Source organism: Amyelois transitella, chromosome 30 (genome assembly GCF_032362555.1).
Source record: "Amyelois transitella isolate CPQ chromosome 30, ilAmyTran1.1, whole genome shotgun sequence".
Classification (NCBI taxonomy): domain Eukaryota; kingdom Metazoa; phylum Arthropoda; class Insecta; order Lepidoptera; family Pyralidae; genus Amyelois; species Amyelois transitella.
Genome location: NC_083533.1, coordinates 4,735,691 through 4,750,162, shown reverse-complemented (window position 1 = coordinate 4,750,162; position 14,472 = coordinate 4,735,691). Strand labels below are relative to the sequence as shown.

The 14,472-nt window shown below is 33.9% G+C and overlaps 1 protein-coding gene across 1 annotated transcript; it reads right to left on the bottom strand.

Annotated features, from left to right (window-relative positions):
- Nucleotides 1–6,657: 6,657 nt before the first annotated feature.
- Nucleotides 6,658–14,086, bottom strand: LOC106138903 (transcription factor ETV7). Its single transcript, XM_013340196.2, has 4 exons — nucleotides 13,968–14,086; nucleotides 8,756–8,867; nucleotides 7,952–8,106; nucleotides 6,658–7,223 (listed from the first exon to the last, which is right to left on the bottom strand). The coding sequence occupies exons 1-4, from the start codon at nucleotides 13,968–13,970 to the stop codon at nucleotides 7,155–7,157; spliced, it is 339 nt and encodes a 112-aa protein (XP_013195650.2). The 5' UTR covers nucleotides 13,971–14,086; the 3' UTR covers nucleotides 6,658–7,154.
- Between the last annotated feature and the right edge of the window lie 386 nt (nucleotides 14,087–14,472).

Genomic DNA, 14,472 nt, shown 5'->3' with positions numbered 1-14,472 from the left:
CCAAACAATGTGTGATGTACTTCGTTATAACTCGGGCAGTTATTTATTTATCAATGCGATTATCACACCAATGTTTTAATTCTTGTGTAACTAAATTAATAAGCACCTAATTTAATTATCTCATGCCTATTATGTTTAATTTGTGTTTTGTCTAGCAGCGGGAAAAAAAGTGTTGCCATATAAATAACGTTAGTTGCTACTCAATATCGTGTAAATATTTATTTTATTAACGTTTAGTTTTAGCCGTAGTTAAGTTATAGTGATATTTGGTTTAAGTAATTGAATATTTTAAATATATGTATATATTTTTTTTTGTCTTTAATAAGGTCCGATTATATTAAGTATTATTCAAATATTTGTATTAAAAACTCCTTTAGAGTTTTCTTTGTCTAATGTAATTTTTTTTTGGATTATCGAAAATTATTCTTTGGCCAATACCTACGTCATTGTAACTTCCTGGCTGTTAAATGTCATCAGTATCTGTTTGATGGCTTCGGCTGAGCAGATATATATATATATTCATTAATTACAAACAATATATATATAATACATGTTTGTAATTAAAGAATGAAATATGTCGTTAGTACATAATATATATATATGTATTTAATTTTAATCAGATCTTATATTTTCATTGTGTTCCCAGTAAAATAAATCTTGCTTGTGAGAAAATTGGAATACTTGGGCAAGCCCCTTTGGCGAAGCGGGTTAATGATAACAATATTATTAACTGCATTTTAATTACAGATATCATAAACATGTCTCTTTTTTGTTTTTCTTTTTGGGTTTTAATGTAGTTTCAGTCCTGCCTTTTTTTCTGTGCTTATATTTCAAATCAAATCAAATATTTTTATTTTCTCTCAAATATCAAGTAGTAAATGCAATAGGTAAGAATATGAATATGAAAGACTGGTGCCTGAACTAAGTTATAATGTTAGTCTTTATTGTTATGTGGTTAGTCGATATATCGGCCTCTGTGGCGCAGCGGTAATGCTTGTCTGTGACACCGGAGGTCCCGGGTTCGGATCCCCGCCACGGTATAATGAGAAACGATCTTTCTCATATGATCCGTGTGTTGGATGTTTATACATACATACATACATAAAATCACGCCTCTTTCCCGGAGGGGTAGGCAGAGACTACCTCTTTCCACTTGCCACGATCTCTGCATACTTCTTTCGCTTCGTCCACATTCATAACATTGGATGTTTATTTATATAAGTATTTATGCTATAATATACTATCGTCGAGTTAGTATCTCGTAACACAAATATCGAACTTACATCAAAGCTAACTCAGTCTGTGTAATCTGTTCCTTGGAATTTATTTATTTATGGCGCTTCGAGACTTAATCACGATTTCACTTTATCTCGTCAAATAAAGGTGTAAGGAGAAGTGTACATGTTTTACCAATAGTTTTTATCGGTAACATTTAAAGTGAACCCGCTTTACCGAAGGGGCCGACGTGTCGTGTCATTATAACCCACCGCGCCTCCCAACTTGCCTGCAAACATAAATTTCGGAATAATATTGGACTGTAGATATATATAATCATATTTTTATCCCTTACGGAGTAGACTAAGCTGACAGTTTCGAAAAGACAGTAAGGCCACGTTCAGCTGTATATTTTAATGCCAATCTATATATAATAAAAGTGAAAGTAAGTGTTTGTTTGTTTGTTACCGCTTCACAGGTTATCTCCTGAATTAATATCAAAACCAAAATCAATTAACAGATTGCAGAATGAATTAATTTTGTTGAAATATTACTCTTCTTGAAATATTACGCATAATTATGAGTCTGGAGAAGGATATAGGGTACCTTTCATCCCGGTAAAAACTATAGTTCCCGTGGAATTTGCGAAAACTCTGTATTCTTTTGAGGGTGGCGCTAAAATCGCGCGGACGGAACTGCTGTTAGCTAGTTAGTATTTCTTAAGTTTCATTCTATACGGCCTTTATTGTCTCGTATTATTCCGAAATATCTATGCCTGCAATACTTTTGTTTCTCAATTTTTAAGTAGAACTATCACGGCCTACGATACCAGTCAGTGACTGTGTGTTTGTAAGTCTAATCACACATATCTCGTGAACCCAGCACAATAAATTCGCGGTTGTTACGTGTTGTTTAATGGTAAGTTGCAGATCTTGATTGAGTTTTAAATGTTTGTTCGAAAGTTTGGTATGCAATTAGTTCCTCGGGACGCGAACGAAGTTGCGGACAAAAGCTAGTAGACTATAGTTAAGTTTTGACAGAGATAAATTCAGTCAAGTTCTGCAACGTCACACCTTTTCTAGTTGTTCGGTGGATCACCATGTTTTGATTATCACGTCTGTAAAGCAAATAATTTCAGATTTAAATCAATTTATATTAAAAAAATATATAATACAGGTTGCTTATCATTTTGATATGTTCTCGTTTCTTTTTTTAATTTAGGTTTTATGAAATATTTCTATTATTTTGACTTATCGATGGATCAATCTACTAATTATTATATTTATATTTATAATTGATATAACGATAATTATGTGAATGCTTTTTTGTATATAAAATCAAGATATTTAAGTTTATTTTATTAAAAATTGTAAATAGAATCATCATAACAAGAAGGAAGCGATAATATCTTTTAAATCTGATATTATTTGTTTTAAAACGGACACTAGTTTGTACTTAAATTTATTATTACTATTGACGTCTCAAATTTAGCACTGTTATGCGTTATATAATAAAATTATGTGTAAATATTTTAGATAAATTAATTGAAATAATTATAAAATAGTAGTTTTTGATCTGAACTCGATTTAAATATATTTAAAATGTAATCTTATCATGCAGCTGTTTAATGATATAGTAACCGGTAAAGAGCTTGTCAGGCGAATCGTAATGTTTGGTTCCGTAGGTGGTCATACTAAAAAAAAACTACTATTCACACAACTAAGAAGTTTTAAGGTATTTGTTCACCATTGAAATTTAATCATAACCTAATATCTGTGTGAAAAAGATTTCTTTTTTCTTATAACAACTACGTTCTATTAATTGGTAGGCTTTCAATCATTAATGTGATACCTTGTCCTTTAGGCTTACGAAAATATTAATTTTAAATAAAGGAGAATTTTTGTTTTTTTTAAACTATTGTATTTGCAACATTTTGAGTAGCAGTTTTTTAAGATAATAATAATAATCAGACAGTTTGACGGATATTCACATTCAGACTACGGAACTAAAAATGTAAAGGCCTACTAATATTTTTATTGATAATTCATATTTGAGCCAGTATATGTAAGAGTATAATAATTACAATAATATTCACGACCAAATATACCATATTTTAGTATAGAAATAATCTTGAAATACATTAATACGTATTATATGCTATATTATAACATCTTCGTCTTTATCGTCACTTGCCATCAGGTGAGATGGAAGACAAATGCCTAATACAATATTGAATTTAAAAAAAATAGATTTCTCTTGAACTTCACCATTAACGAAATATACAGAGTATTTTATTGTCTGACTTCAGTTATCATGTTAATTTAAGTCAAGGTCGCGAGAAACCGCGAGAAACTCTTGTATATGTGAGAAGTCTGCGAGAAACAGTTCTTGTACAAAAATTCTCTTTTTATAGCGTATTTCAACATGGCTAAAATCTACTTATATCGTACTCTGTAAGCCGTGTATTTGTTTAAATCATTAAATGATTTAAAAATAAAAATGTCCTTACATCTAAATTTAAGTTTATTTTTATTGGACCCACGAAATTCGTACTTAAATTAGTTTTATCGAAAATGTATTTGGAATATTTTTGTTGAAGGTTGAACAAAATTACGATAAATTAAACTTGTTTCATTTCATTGCAAGTAATATCGTAATTTGTTTTATTATTTTTGATTTAATCTATGAAATATAATATTTTTTTGACTTCAACATCAGAGACGGCGTTTGGGCCATACAGAATATATTTTGTATAATATAATATCCATCTTATGCGCAGATCTTATTATACTTTTGGAAAAATATATTTGTACTCTAACAAATGTAAATAAACTGTTCTAAAATTAAATTTCCATCCCATTGCTGGAAAATTGCCTAAAAGTAATCAAAACTACATAAACAATAATTTTACATATCATTTTACTCATTAGGAGTAATTAAATTAAATTTGACAAAATTATATGTCATAAATGATGAGACCTGCACTTTTTGCTAAATTGTTACTGCATGCCTGTGGCTTGTTTGACAAATTCACGATTAAATAGTTTAATTAAGATTGCGTGATTTTCAATACAGTGTGGCTTTTTTAAAACACCGAAGTTCTTAAGAAAAACGTCAGTAGCTGGCAATGAAAATGCTGTATAGAGTTTTAGGAACTTTAAAAATACGACTTTCCATACAAATTGGCTTCAGCTGATAGCTTAATGAATAAACTATTATTTTCCTACTTTTCGCTTCATATATCTTTGAAAGTTGCAGAAGTTGATCAGAGATATTTACAGATGTTTAAAAAGCCACACTTTATAATTTAGGGAGTCAGATGTACAGATAGTAATTTAAATAAAAAGTGCATGTAACATTCCCTTGCGCAAAGCAATGTCTTGTCTATAAAAATAAAAAGTCTATGAACTATATCCACCAATCATGTTTCGTCGCAACGAAAGCAGTGTTTCGATTGGTTGATTTTCAACGTTGAAGTTTTAAATTGACGAATCGGATATCGCTCCTACGCTTGATGTTAAAACAAGCAGTGCCCGGTGCATAATATGAACCAAAATGGCGTCAAATGCGGGTTTATTCCACTATCTAAACAAAAAAAATTCCGTACGTTCCAAAATAGATCTTAAAATGTTATAATAAAGCTCACAATTGTCAAATAATAAAACAATATATGAGTGCTTTATTGAAAAATATTAAAATCCATTTTTGAAAGGTAACAAATTTAAAATGGCGGAAAAAAAGTACCGACTAATTTTTGTTTGATTTTACTCGAAGTATTTGATCTAAGATGCGCACCAAAAATGTGTCAACTGTTCTACAAGGTGCACGTATTGGTATAAAACCCTGTGGCATATATCGCACGTCAGATAGGTCAACTTACGCGCCGGCCGCTGTAATCTCTAACAACAGATTTCTGTTAATTGTAATAAAATATCACGTATGGTCACTGTTGGCTCAATTTTTTTAATTTTAACTTTAATACACACAACTGCAAGTCACTTAATAAAGTTATTATTAAATGTTAGTCCATTTATTGTACTTTTTAACTGATTTTAAACTTTGGCTTTGAATGATACTATTTATAAATAGTTCGGGTATAACGTAACGTACTTACCTTTATTTTTTCGGGACGTCAGAGACAAAATAAAGGTACGTTGTGCGTGCGTTTTTACTTTATTATTTGTAAATAATAATATTTTTCACTGTTTCAATTCTTAGAAATGTGTTCATAATCGCTTTTATTGTTCCCTTTAAGTTACAAGGTGTAAAAAAGGGTATATGTTTTATACTGGCCATTGTACCTTTTTTATTGTTAAGCTGCAGTTTCTACAAAACTCTTAAAAAGAAAATACCGAAAATACGTCGTGGGTATTATTAGAATTTCAATGTACATATATGTATTGAAATATAATGTACATAGTTGACAAAAATATCTCTTGTTTTCTCCCTCTTACATTATGCTCAACTTCAGGGTTAGAGTGAGAGAGAAGATATGCTTTTTCAAACCAGCAACTTTAAACATTTTATTTATGATTTATTAATATTTTAATCGAAATTAGATTAAATTAATACATACATATAATCACGTCTTTATCCCTTACAGGGTAGATAAAGCCAACAGTCTCGCAAAGTCTGAAAGGCCACGTTCAGCTGTGTGGCCTAATGATAGAATTGAATTAAATTAATCTAAATTTCTTTTAAATTAATTCTTAATTATAGATATAAACCTTTTTAACACTCTGTATTTAATACGTGGCCAACAGTGTCCCACCCGTGGGCCATTCGTCCCAGTCTACAGTACAAATGTCGTCCAGCCTTGTAATGCCTTCTTATTTATAAGAATATCAAATAAATATTTAATGTATTAGAATTATGGTTGTTTTATTGTTATACTGCCCCCGTTTATTTATCACGCAAACTATCGCTGTTTCGCCTTTTATTATGACGTGAAACGGAACAGCGATAGTTTTTCGCTCGATAAACTATAAACTCGTCACTTTGGGACTCCTGGCTTTAGGACTCCCCTCTCTGGAAAGGAGCCCAGGGTGCGTGTTCGCCCACGATCCTTTATTTGGTAAGACAGACGCTCCCCAAGAATACATACATAAAATCACGCCTTTTTCCCGGAGAGGTAGGTAGAGATCTTTTCACTTGCCACTTCATCTCGTATAAAGCGAGCCACCTCCCCAATTATTTTTTATAATTATTCCAGATGGGTTGTGATCGATCTGTTGATTTCATTCCCGCTGATACGGGATTTATACTTATCTTTACCAAAGTTTATTTTAATCGGTTTATTTAAATTTAGGCCTAGTTAATTTTACATTTATAATAGGTAATAGGAATAACTTTGAGAAGTGAAAATCAATTTCTGAATTAATTAAAAAATATTTATTTACACCCTGACTAGAGAGATACAAAAATATACAAACTTTAATCTAACATGTCTATGTATGTAGTAACATCTATGGTATGTGTAATACTGATAGGAAGCGAGAATTTGGCGCCAAAATTTACAAAAATTAAACGTAAAAATGTACAATATTTACATGAGAAATTATTAACTAGTTGTTCCTTAGGTCTTCGCTTTTTTGGGAATCTGAACATCTAGTAGTATTTTTGTCTTTTGTCATTTCTTTACGGGTAGACAGAGCCAAGATACAAAAGACTTAAAGGCCACGTTTAGCTACAAGAATCAGAAATGTAACAGGTTGCTAGCCCATCGCTTATAGGTTCCATTCTGAGTTTATAAAGCTTTCCACGGGAATTATTTTATGACTGTCAGCCTTTCTCTTGGTTGATGTTTACAGTCTCATTGGGGAGAGAGAGGTCTTCGAAGCCAACAAAGCTTGAAGCGGACCCGGGCTCTGAAGCAAACCAGCTGAAGTGCTTTAAAATTAACTACATAAGGCTGATTCTTCTTAAGTTATGCGACCTCTTCACTTAGGAGACATTTTCTCGAAGAAATCTTGTATCGCTAACGCTTTGGCAAGACGTCTTCTAAAATCCTGGAAAAGAAAATGATTTCCATAAATACCTAATAGTTCTGAAAAGGTAGCGGAGGTCACATGGGAGTCACTTCCCCTCTGGGAAAGAGGCGCGACTTTATGTATGATTTTTTGATTGATGATGTTTTTTTTTTGGGAATTTGGAGCACACGACTCGAACTGTCCAATGCTTAGCAAAATTGTGTATAAGCTAATGCACGCAAGCTCTAATCAAAATCCCTCAGTTGTAAGAGCGAATTGAAGATTATAACAATTCGCATAATAAAAGATATGGGGGAATCGTAAAGTTTATAACTTATAACATACTAGTTGTCCCGTCAAACGTTGTTTTGCCATATAAATAATTTTTAAGAAATTTCTAGTTATAAAAACGCAAAGGGACAACTCTTATCACTGAGGGGTATGAAAAATAGATGTTGGCCGATTCTCAGACCTAGTCAATATGCTCACATTTTTCATGAGAATCGATCAAGCCGTTTCAGAGGAGTACGGGAACGAACATTGTGCCACGAGAATTTTATATATAAAAATGTATATTGTCATTTATTTAATTGTTCCATGTTTAATTATGTAAGTATTAGCATGTATGTTTAGTTAAATATGTTAAACGTTATTTATGCACACGCCATACTGCTCCAAAATTCATATCTCCTCTCATGGGTCTACTGGAAGAGATTTCTTTTGAAATAAGTAGCACCTTTGTACTAGAATTACTGTAATGTACTAACCTGGTATAACACATGACCGTTGTGAGGCACCCTAGCGGAGAACATGTCTTTGGACATGAGACAGAGCGCCTTCCCGTTCATGGGGAACCGCTCCGGCAGCCCGCCGCGGCTCGCCACCCACCGCCCGACTTCTGCCCGGCCCCAGGAGCGCGGGTCTGAGAGGAGGTGGGTGAATGTACTATACACATTCTTTATTTTTTCAATTGGTCCTAGACTTATAATTGGTACTACTAATATTATAAATGCGAAAATTTGTATGTCAGTATGGGTTTTTGTTACTCTTTCACGCAAAAACTATTGAACATAGTACGATGAAATTTGGTACATGTGTAGGTAGCTGAAGGCCCAGAATAACATATAGGCTAATTTTTATCCCGGAGTCCCCGCGGGAATGAAGTCGCGAACGGCCTCTAGTTCTTCATAATTAATTAGAATGGTATGTAGGTTTGTGTAGTGTTGTGTCCGTCACATTAGAAGAGGACCACTCCATACCTTTGCCGTGGATGTTGTATGGGAGAGGCCAATAGACTCGGGATTCTACTCGTGGGGGATGGACTAGCAATCTGTCATTATTTGAATCTCGATTCCATTACTAAGCCATACAGCTAAACGTGGCCTTTCAGTCTTTTGAAAACAGTTGGCTCTGAATTGGATCCGCGATTATGTCGCGTTACACTGAACCGATATTGATGCGGTTTGCAAGAAAATGTTTGTTACACTTAAAAAGTTTTTATTATACCGACTTCAAAAAAAGAGGATATCGATGAGAGGCGGTTCTTTTTAAACAAAATTTTTTAAACTTACCTAACGGTAAATCATCTTCGTGTAATCCGAAAAACGGCCAGGCGCCATCTGTCGGCGGGACGCGGTCGCATCGCGTTTGGCTCGGCATTTTCTCTTGCGGCGATGTGAAAGTCTGGAAAGATCCATAATTATGATAAATACATAAGATGTTAAGAATAGTTGCCGCGTATGTCAGGAATAGGTTACTGGCTCTCGGTAATGGGACTATTAAAAGTTTTTCGTAATTTATATTTAGGGAATAATTCAGACTCCTTGAGGAGTAGTATTATGCGTGCACGCAATCTGTACCTAGATAGTTAAGACCTATTGTAACCAAATTAAATGTTTATGATTGTGGAAGTGTAAAGAGAAGTAGTTAAACTAAAATTAATATTTAAACTCTATTAAATTTTTCGTGATACTTTTGAATTCTTGATTATTACGAGTATGTAGGTAATAGGGTTAGTTAAAAAAAATGCCTATTTTTAGGCATTATTCCAGTGGGACAAATTTATATTCCATAAATTTCTAATTTTTACCAGAAACCGCCGAGCTTGCACAAAGAGAATTATGAATGTGGATGAAGCGAAAAGTATAAGTGGAAAGATGTAGTCTCTGCCTACCCCTCCGAGAAAGAGGCGAAATTTTATGTATGTATGTATGTTCTGATTGACATTCCCAATATCACTGTGTCCCTTTATGTGCATAGTTATTACGGTTTTAGTACCTTTCATTAGTGTATTTACAACGATAAAAAACATCGTGAGGAAACCTACACATTTCAATCATCTGATTTGCAATGATCCGATATGGGTTTAGTTCTCCTGCAAAGATTGCGGAGGTCAGACGAGAGTCGCTTCGTGTAAAAACCTGACTCACCCAATCCAAGGCCATTCCACACAGGATTATAGCCAGGACATTTTAAGTATAGTACTCGCTACAACCCAGAAATCAAACATAAAATGACATAACAAAAACCGATTAACTCTATTCGCGATCACATCCGTTTCCGGAGTCCAAACTTTTTGTATCCCCACAGCGGACATCCTATCGCATTGTTGGCAGCACTGTTTGTATAACAGTTGGCAGCCTTGCCGTAATGTTGGATTTCCGTTTTCTGATCAATTCTGCTTTTGTGTGCTCGAAATTAATATGATTGGGTTTTTATTGGCTCTATGTGGGGTATAATTTGAAAACCTTGCGAGTTTTACGTAACAAACGTAGTACAAACTTTAGCTGGAGTATAAGAGAGGAGTATAATATAAGATTAGAGAGGTAATCAGAAAAATCAAGAAGGTATGGAAGGTGTGGGAAGTGGAAAGATGTAGTCTCTGCCTACCCCTCCGGGGAAGAGGCGTTGTTTATGTATAATATAAGCATGTCATTTGAGTTGTAGATTTATTTAATTTGAATCACTTGAATACGAATAAGTCCATTAACTCTGACCCTTTTTTACTTAGATCTAGAATAAACTTATTACTTTACTTCGTAGCCTCTTACTACATACATAAGAAAATGCCTTTTTCTTAAGTGAAATTCAGGAATCTAAGTTAACAATTAAAGGCACTACAAGTTCCTAAGTTAATTGTTAAAGACTGAGGCAGGAATAAAAACTTAATTCACGCAGGTGAAGCCGCGGTTCCCAACCGCACATTACAGAAACAACGCGTGCGTTATTTTTTGCGCGCGCAGCTGGTAGGATTCTGTTCGTCGCGCACTTCCGTCCTCCGGCGCATGCGCGGTGAAAGTATTGTTATGGCGGCAGCTAATAAGTGCTTTCAAATTGGTGCTTACACGGCGTGACAGATATTCTTCGATGTTAGCTACATTCTAATAGATATTTAAGAATGGAAAAATAAATAGCCCCAAATTAAATGATACTTCAAAACCTAGATAAACGCGTCTTACCGTTCGCTGGGAATGGTGCTTCTCTGCCCGTGCATATTGTAAAAGTCAATAAAGGGAAAGGGACAGAACTATATGTATACTAATATAATACAAACTGAGGATTCTCCTTTTAGGCCATGGGCTAACAACCTGTCACTATTTGAATGTCGTTTCCATCATTGCGGGCCCTAGAGCCTTTTATTCTTTTGGAGACTGTTGCTCTGTCTACCCCGTGACGGAAAAGATGTGATTTTATGTGTGTATGTATGTTTAATTTTTAGTAACAACCGACAGGGCAAAACGCGACCACTGTTCCCGCCACATTTACAGGAAACCGACCTTCCCGCCAACGGACGGACGTTCCATAATCGAAATCGACACTTCCGCTCGTTTCAAAAAAGGAACGTCGGCTTTTTATTACCCGCAGGCGTCTGGGCGGCCTAAAACGGTGTAATGGATAATTGTTTGTTTTCTTATGGACGTCTTAGGAATTTTATTAAGGTTTTGAAAAGAGCAATCTGTAAATGGAAGATACGCAGTATGTCTTTATCCTAGTGTTTGTCTCAGTTGCAATGGGAGAAGCCCGGACTCGACTTTGACCATGGATCCAGTAGACAGCAAATTAACTATACGATACGACTCCCATTTGACCTCGTTCAGATCATGTATTTATATGTTACGATATAAAGTATATCTTCTTCCTTCAGGCGTTTATCATGGTTACTTCCTTAGGTCTTTAGAACTGAGTCTGACGTGCGCCTTTTAATCAATCTAGGTTAAAGGCAAGTCCGTTTTTAAGCGACTCTCGTCTAACCGCCGCAACCTTTACAGGAGAACTTAACCCATATTGGTTCATGGTGAAAACTACACTAGATGATTGTGCCCAAAGCAAACGTCTGAAGGAGGCAACAGGTGACCCTTGCGCAGCGTATTGGTATTGCAATACAGCGCGGGAATGCTGCCTGCATCATGGGAACCCTTCCTAGGGGCCAAAATTTAAATAATAATATTTTTAGTCTGTAATTTAGAATAGTTTATTTTTTTATTTTTATAAAAATAAACATGTCATATACGTCAGCCAAAAAAAAATTATTGTAAAATTGTTATACCTTATTTTTATTGTACAACAATAAAAGTTTATTTTTGACTACCGAACCATTGTGCCCATTTCTTTTAGTCGCTTTTTTAAAATAAATAGAGTATTTCTATCTCTAGTAAAGTATTAGAAACCACACGATATGTACCTACTCCTATGTCTTATAATATTCCAATTTTTGCGAATAGGTATACCTGTAGGAAATATTGACTGACGATAAATGTTGTTTCAAAGCGACCTTGACAAACAAAGCAGGTCAATATTATAATTTGTAAAACAGATTGATCACGAGGTGTGCTAGATTGGTGACTGACAGACATCACACAGACGATAAACCGGTCTTACCGCAAGATACAACTTGGTGTGAAGATTCGTCAGAGACATCAATGATTTTCTAAAATATTTGCGGTTGTCGGAAATAACGGATTTAGCGGTTGAAGAGTCAAGTCTAATATCTAACACATTTTAAAACAGAAAATGAACTGGGTCATTGGATAATAAATACTTATGGGAAATTGCAGAATCATTTTTTTAAAGTTAGCCTATAATACTTACATAAATCATGAAAATTCCCAGGGGAACAGTAAATTATAATGAAGAGGAAGAACCTTATAATCTAAAAACACCTAAATATCATAACTGAATGATGGCAATATTACAGTTACGCATTGTGAGTAAATTATTCATTTATTTACACAATTTTACCAACACTAAAATACAAAGTTATTACTTTTTTACAGTAAACTACATCCCGCACTACTATTATGGTAAAATAAATTTATTAAAAATTCAATCAAAATCACAGTTTCTAATCAGTTAAAAATCGTTTATTACAGTTAAAAGAATCCAAAGCAATGCTGAGCAAAATCTCACGAGAAAATTCTAAACTCGGTCAAAAGAAGAAAGTCTAATTCGCGCCAATTTGCCGCTATTGTCTATGCTATTGTTTCCCGTTTCCCGCGCTCTCTCCACATCCGTGACGTTTAAGACGAAGGAAATGCGGCATGCAGCTTAAATTGATGTCTTATCCGATGGCGGATGGATGATTCATAAAAATTTGATTTATGATTGACGGTGTCTGTTATACGAGTATTTTTATTACATCTACTTCTCTTGAAAATCAAGAGTGTAATACATATAGCAAATCATGTAGACGATCTCTTTGTACAACGTTACATACTTTTTACTTTCATGCCTAAACTATTGAAAAAAAATTAAAAGAAAAAGGTGATAAGTATCATGAAAAAGGTAAGTTCTTAGATAGAAATCAAAATTTCAATGAGATTCTAGATTGAATTGCATGTAAAATAAAACGTTAATTAGTTAATTACATGATTTCTGCATAATCCGTGTGCTTTTTAACAAATTATAAGGCAATGTACATACATACATACATAAAATCACGCCTCTTTCCCGGAGGAGCAGGCAGAGACTACCTCTTTCCACTTGCCACGATCTCTGCATATTTCCTTCGCTTCATCCACATTCATAACTCTCTTCATGCAAGCTCGGCGGTTTCGGGTACTTTTGACCTGACCCTTTATAAGGCAAAGTATTTATCTCTATTGTTAAAGAATATAAAAATAAAGTACTAATAGGTAAGTTAACTAGCCTCTATCCTGAAGGTCTATCTTTGTGCCAAATTTCGTCAAAACAGGTCCAGTATTTATGGAGTAATTCGTTACAAACAACTACATAAGTACGCATTTTTAAATGCAATTCTCTCTATTGGTAATATTATGGATAATAAGCTAGTATTGATGAATAAAAGTAAATACTTAAAGTAGTTATTTTATTACACAAGCACTAACTTTCTCTCGAATAATGTTTTTTTAAATTTTATTTGTGGCAACTTTTTCTAGTTGAATTAGTAAAAATTTAATTCTAGAACCAGTCATAAAATTATACAAATATAAATAAATAAAAATAACTAGAAGAAAGTAAGAGTTTTGAATTGGGACCACATTTAACATAGGTACTATAAGTTCTTCTACATTCAAGTTCTTAGGTCGAATCTCTAAAGACAATTCCCATATAAAATGACATAAAATTAAGGTCGCCTTATTTTAATATACATATAAATATTTCTATTTAATTAATTCGTCCACATCATGAATCACTTTAATAATTGGATTATGTAGGTACTCGTACTTGTGATTCATGATTTTTCCCAAGCAAATCCAATATTGCGCTTTGATTTTAAGAATACTCCTTAGAGTAGCCAAGTTTTAAACAATTGAGGAATCTTACCATAAAATCAACTGAAGTAATCCTTTCAATAATCACTAAAATAGCACAACCCACAAGCACTGGTATCGTAATATAGCGGAAGCCTATTTTTTAAACGCGTGCGCTCTCTGTGAACGACCAACACTGAATGAAACATTCAATATGTTAGGCTTGAATGAACGCAGATGCTTGTAATTTTGGTTATCTAATAACATTTTATATCCATGTTTGAGTGTTCTTTTTTAGATCTTATTTCATAACAATAAGGTTTATATTACTGTGAAAATGATTGTGTACATAAGTTCAATAAAGTTTTAAACGGATTTGCAAACCCGGCGCCCGGATGCGGGTGCCGCTGTCTCACTCTTTCGCTCCCATATAGTTCCTCCTTAAACAAAGCGAGATAGACGATGTTTTGAATCAATAATGAATTCCTCGCATCCTGCCTGTCAGCATGTGGTTCTGAAACTAATCGTTTCCGTAATATTCTCGTTTAGATATAACATCATAAGTGACCTTTCTTCAT

Coding starts and splice junctions, on each gene's coding strand:
- LOC106138903 (XM_013340196.2), bottom strand. Junction 8,107..8,755: donor CGAAGATGATTTACCGTTAG/GTAAGTTTAAAA, acceptor ACCTCCTCTCAG/ACCCGCGCTCCTGGGGCCGG. Junction 7,224..7,951: donor ACGGTCATGTGTTATACCAG/GTTAGTACATTA, acceptor TTTCTTTTCCAG/GATTTTAGAAGACGTCTTGC.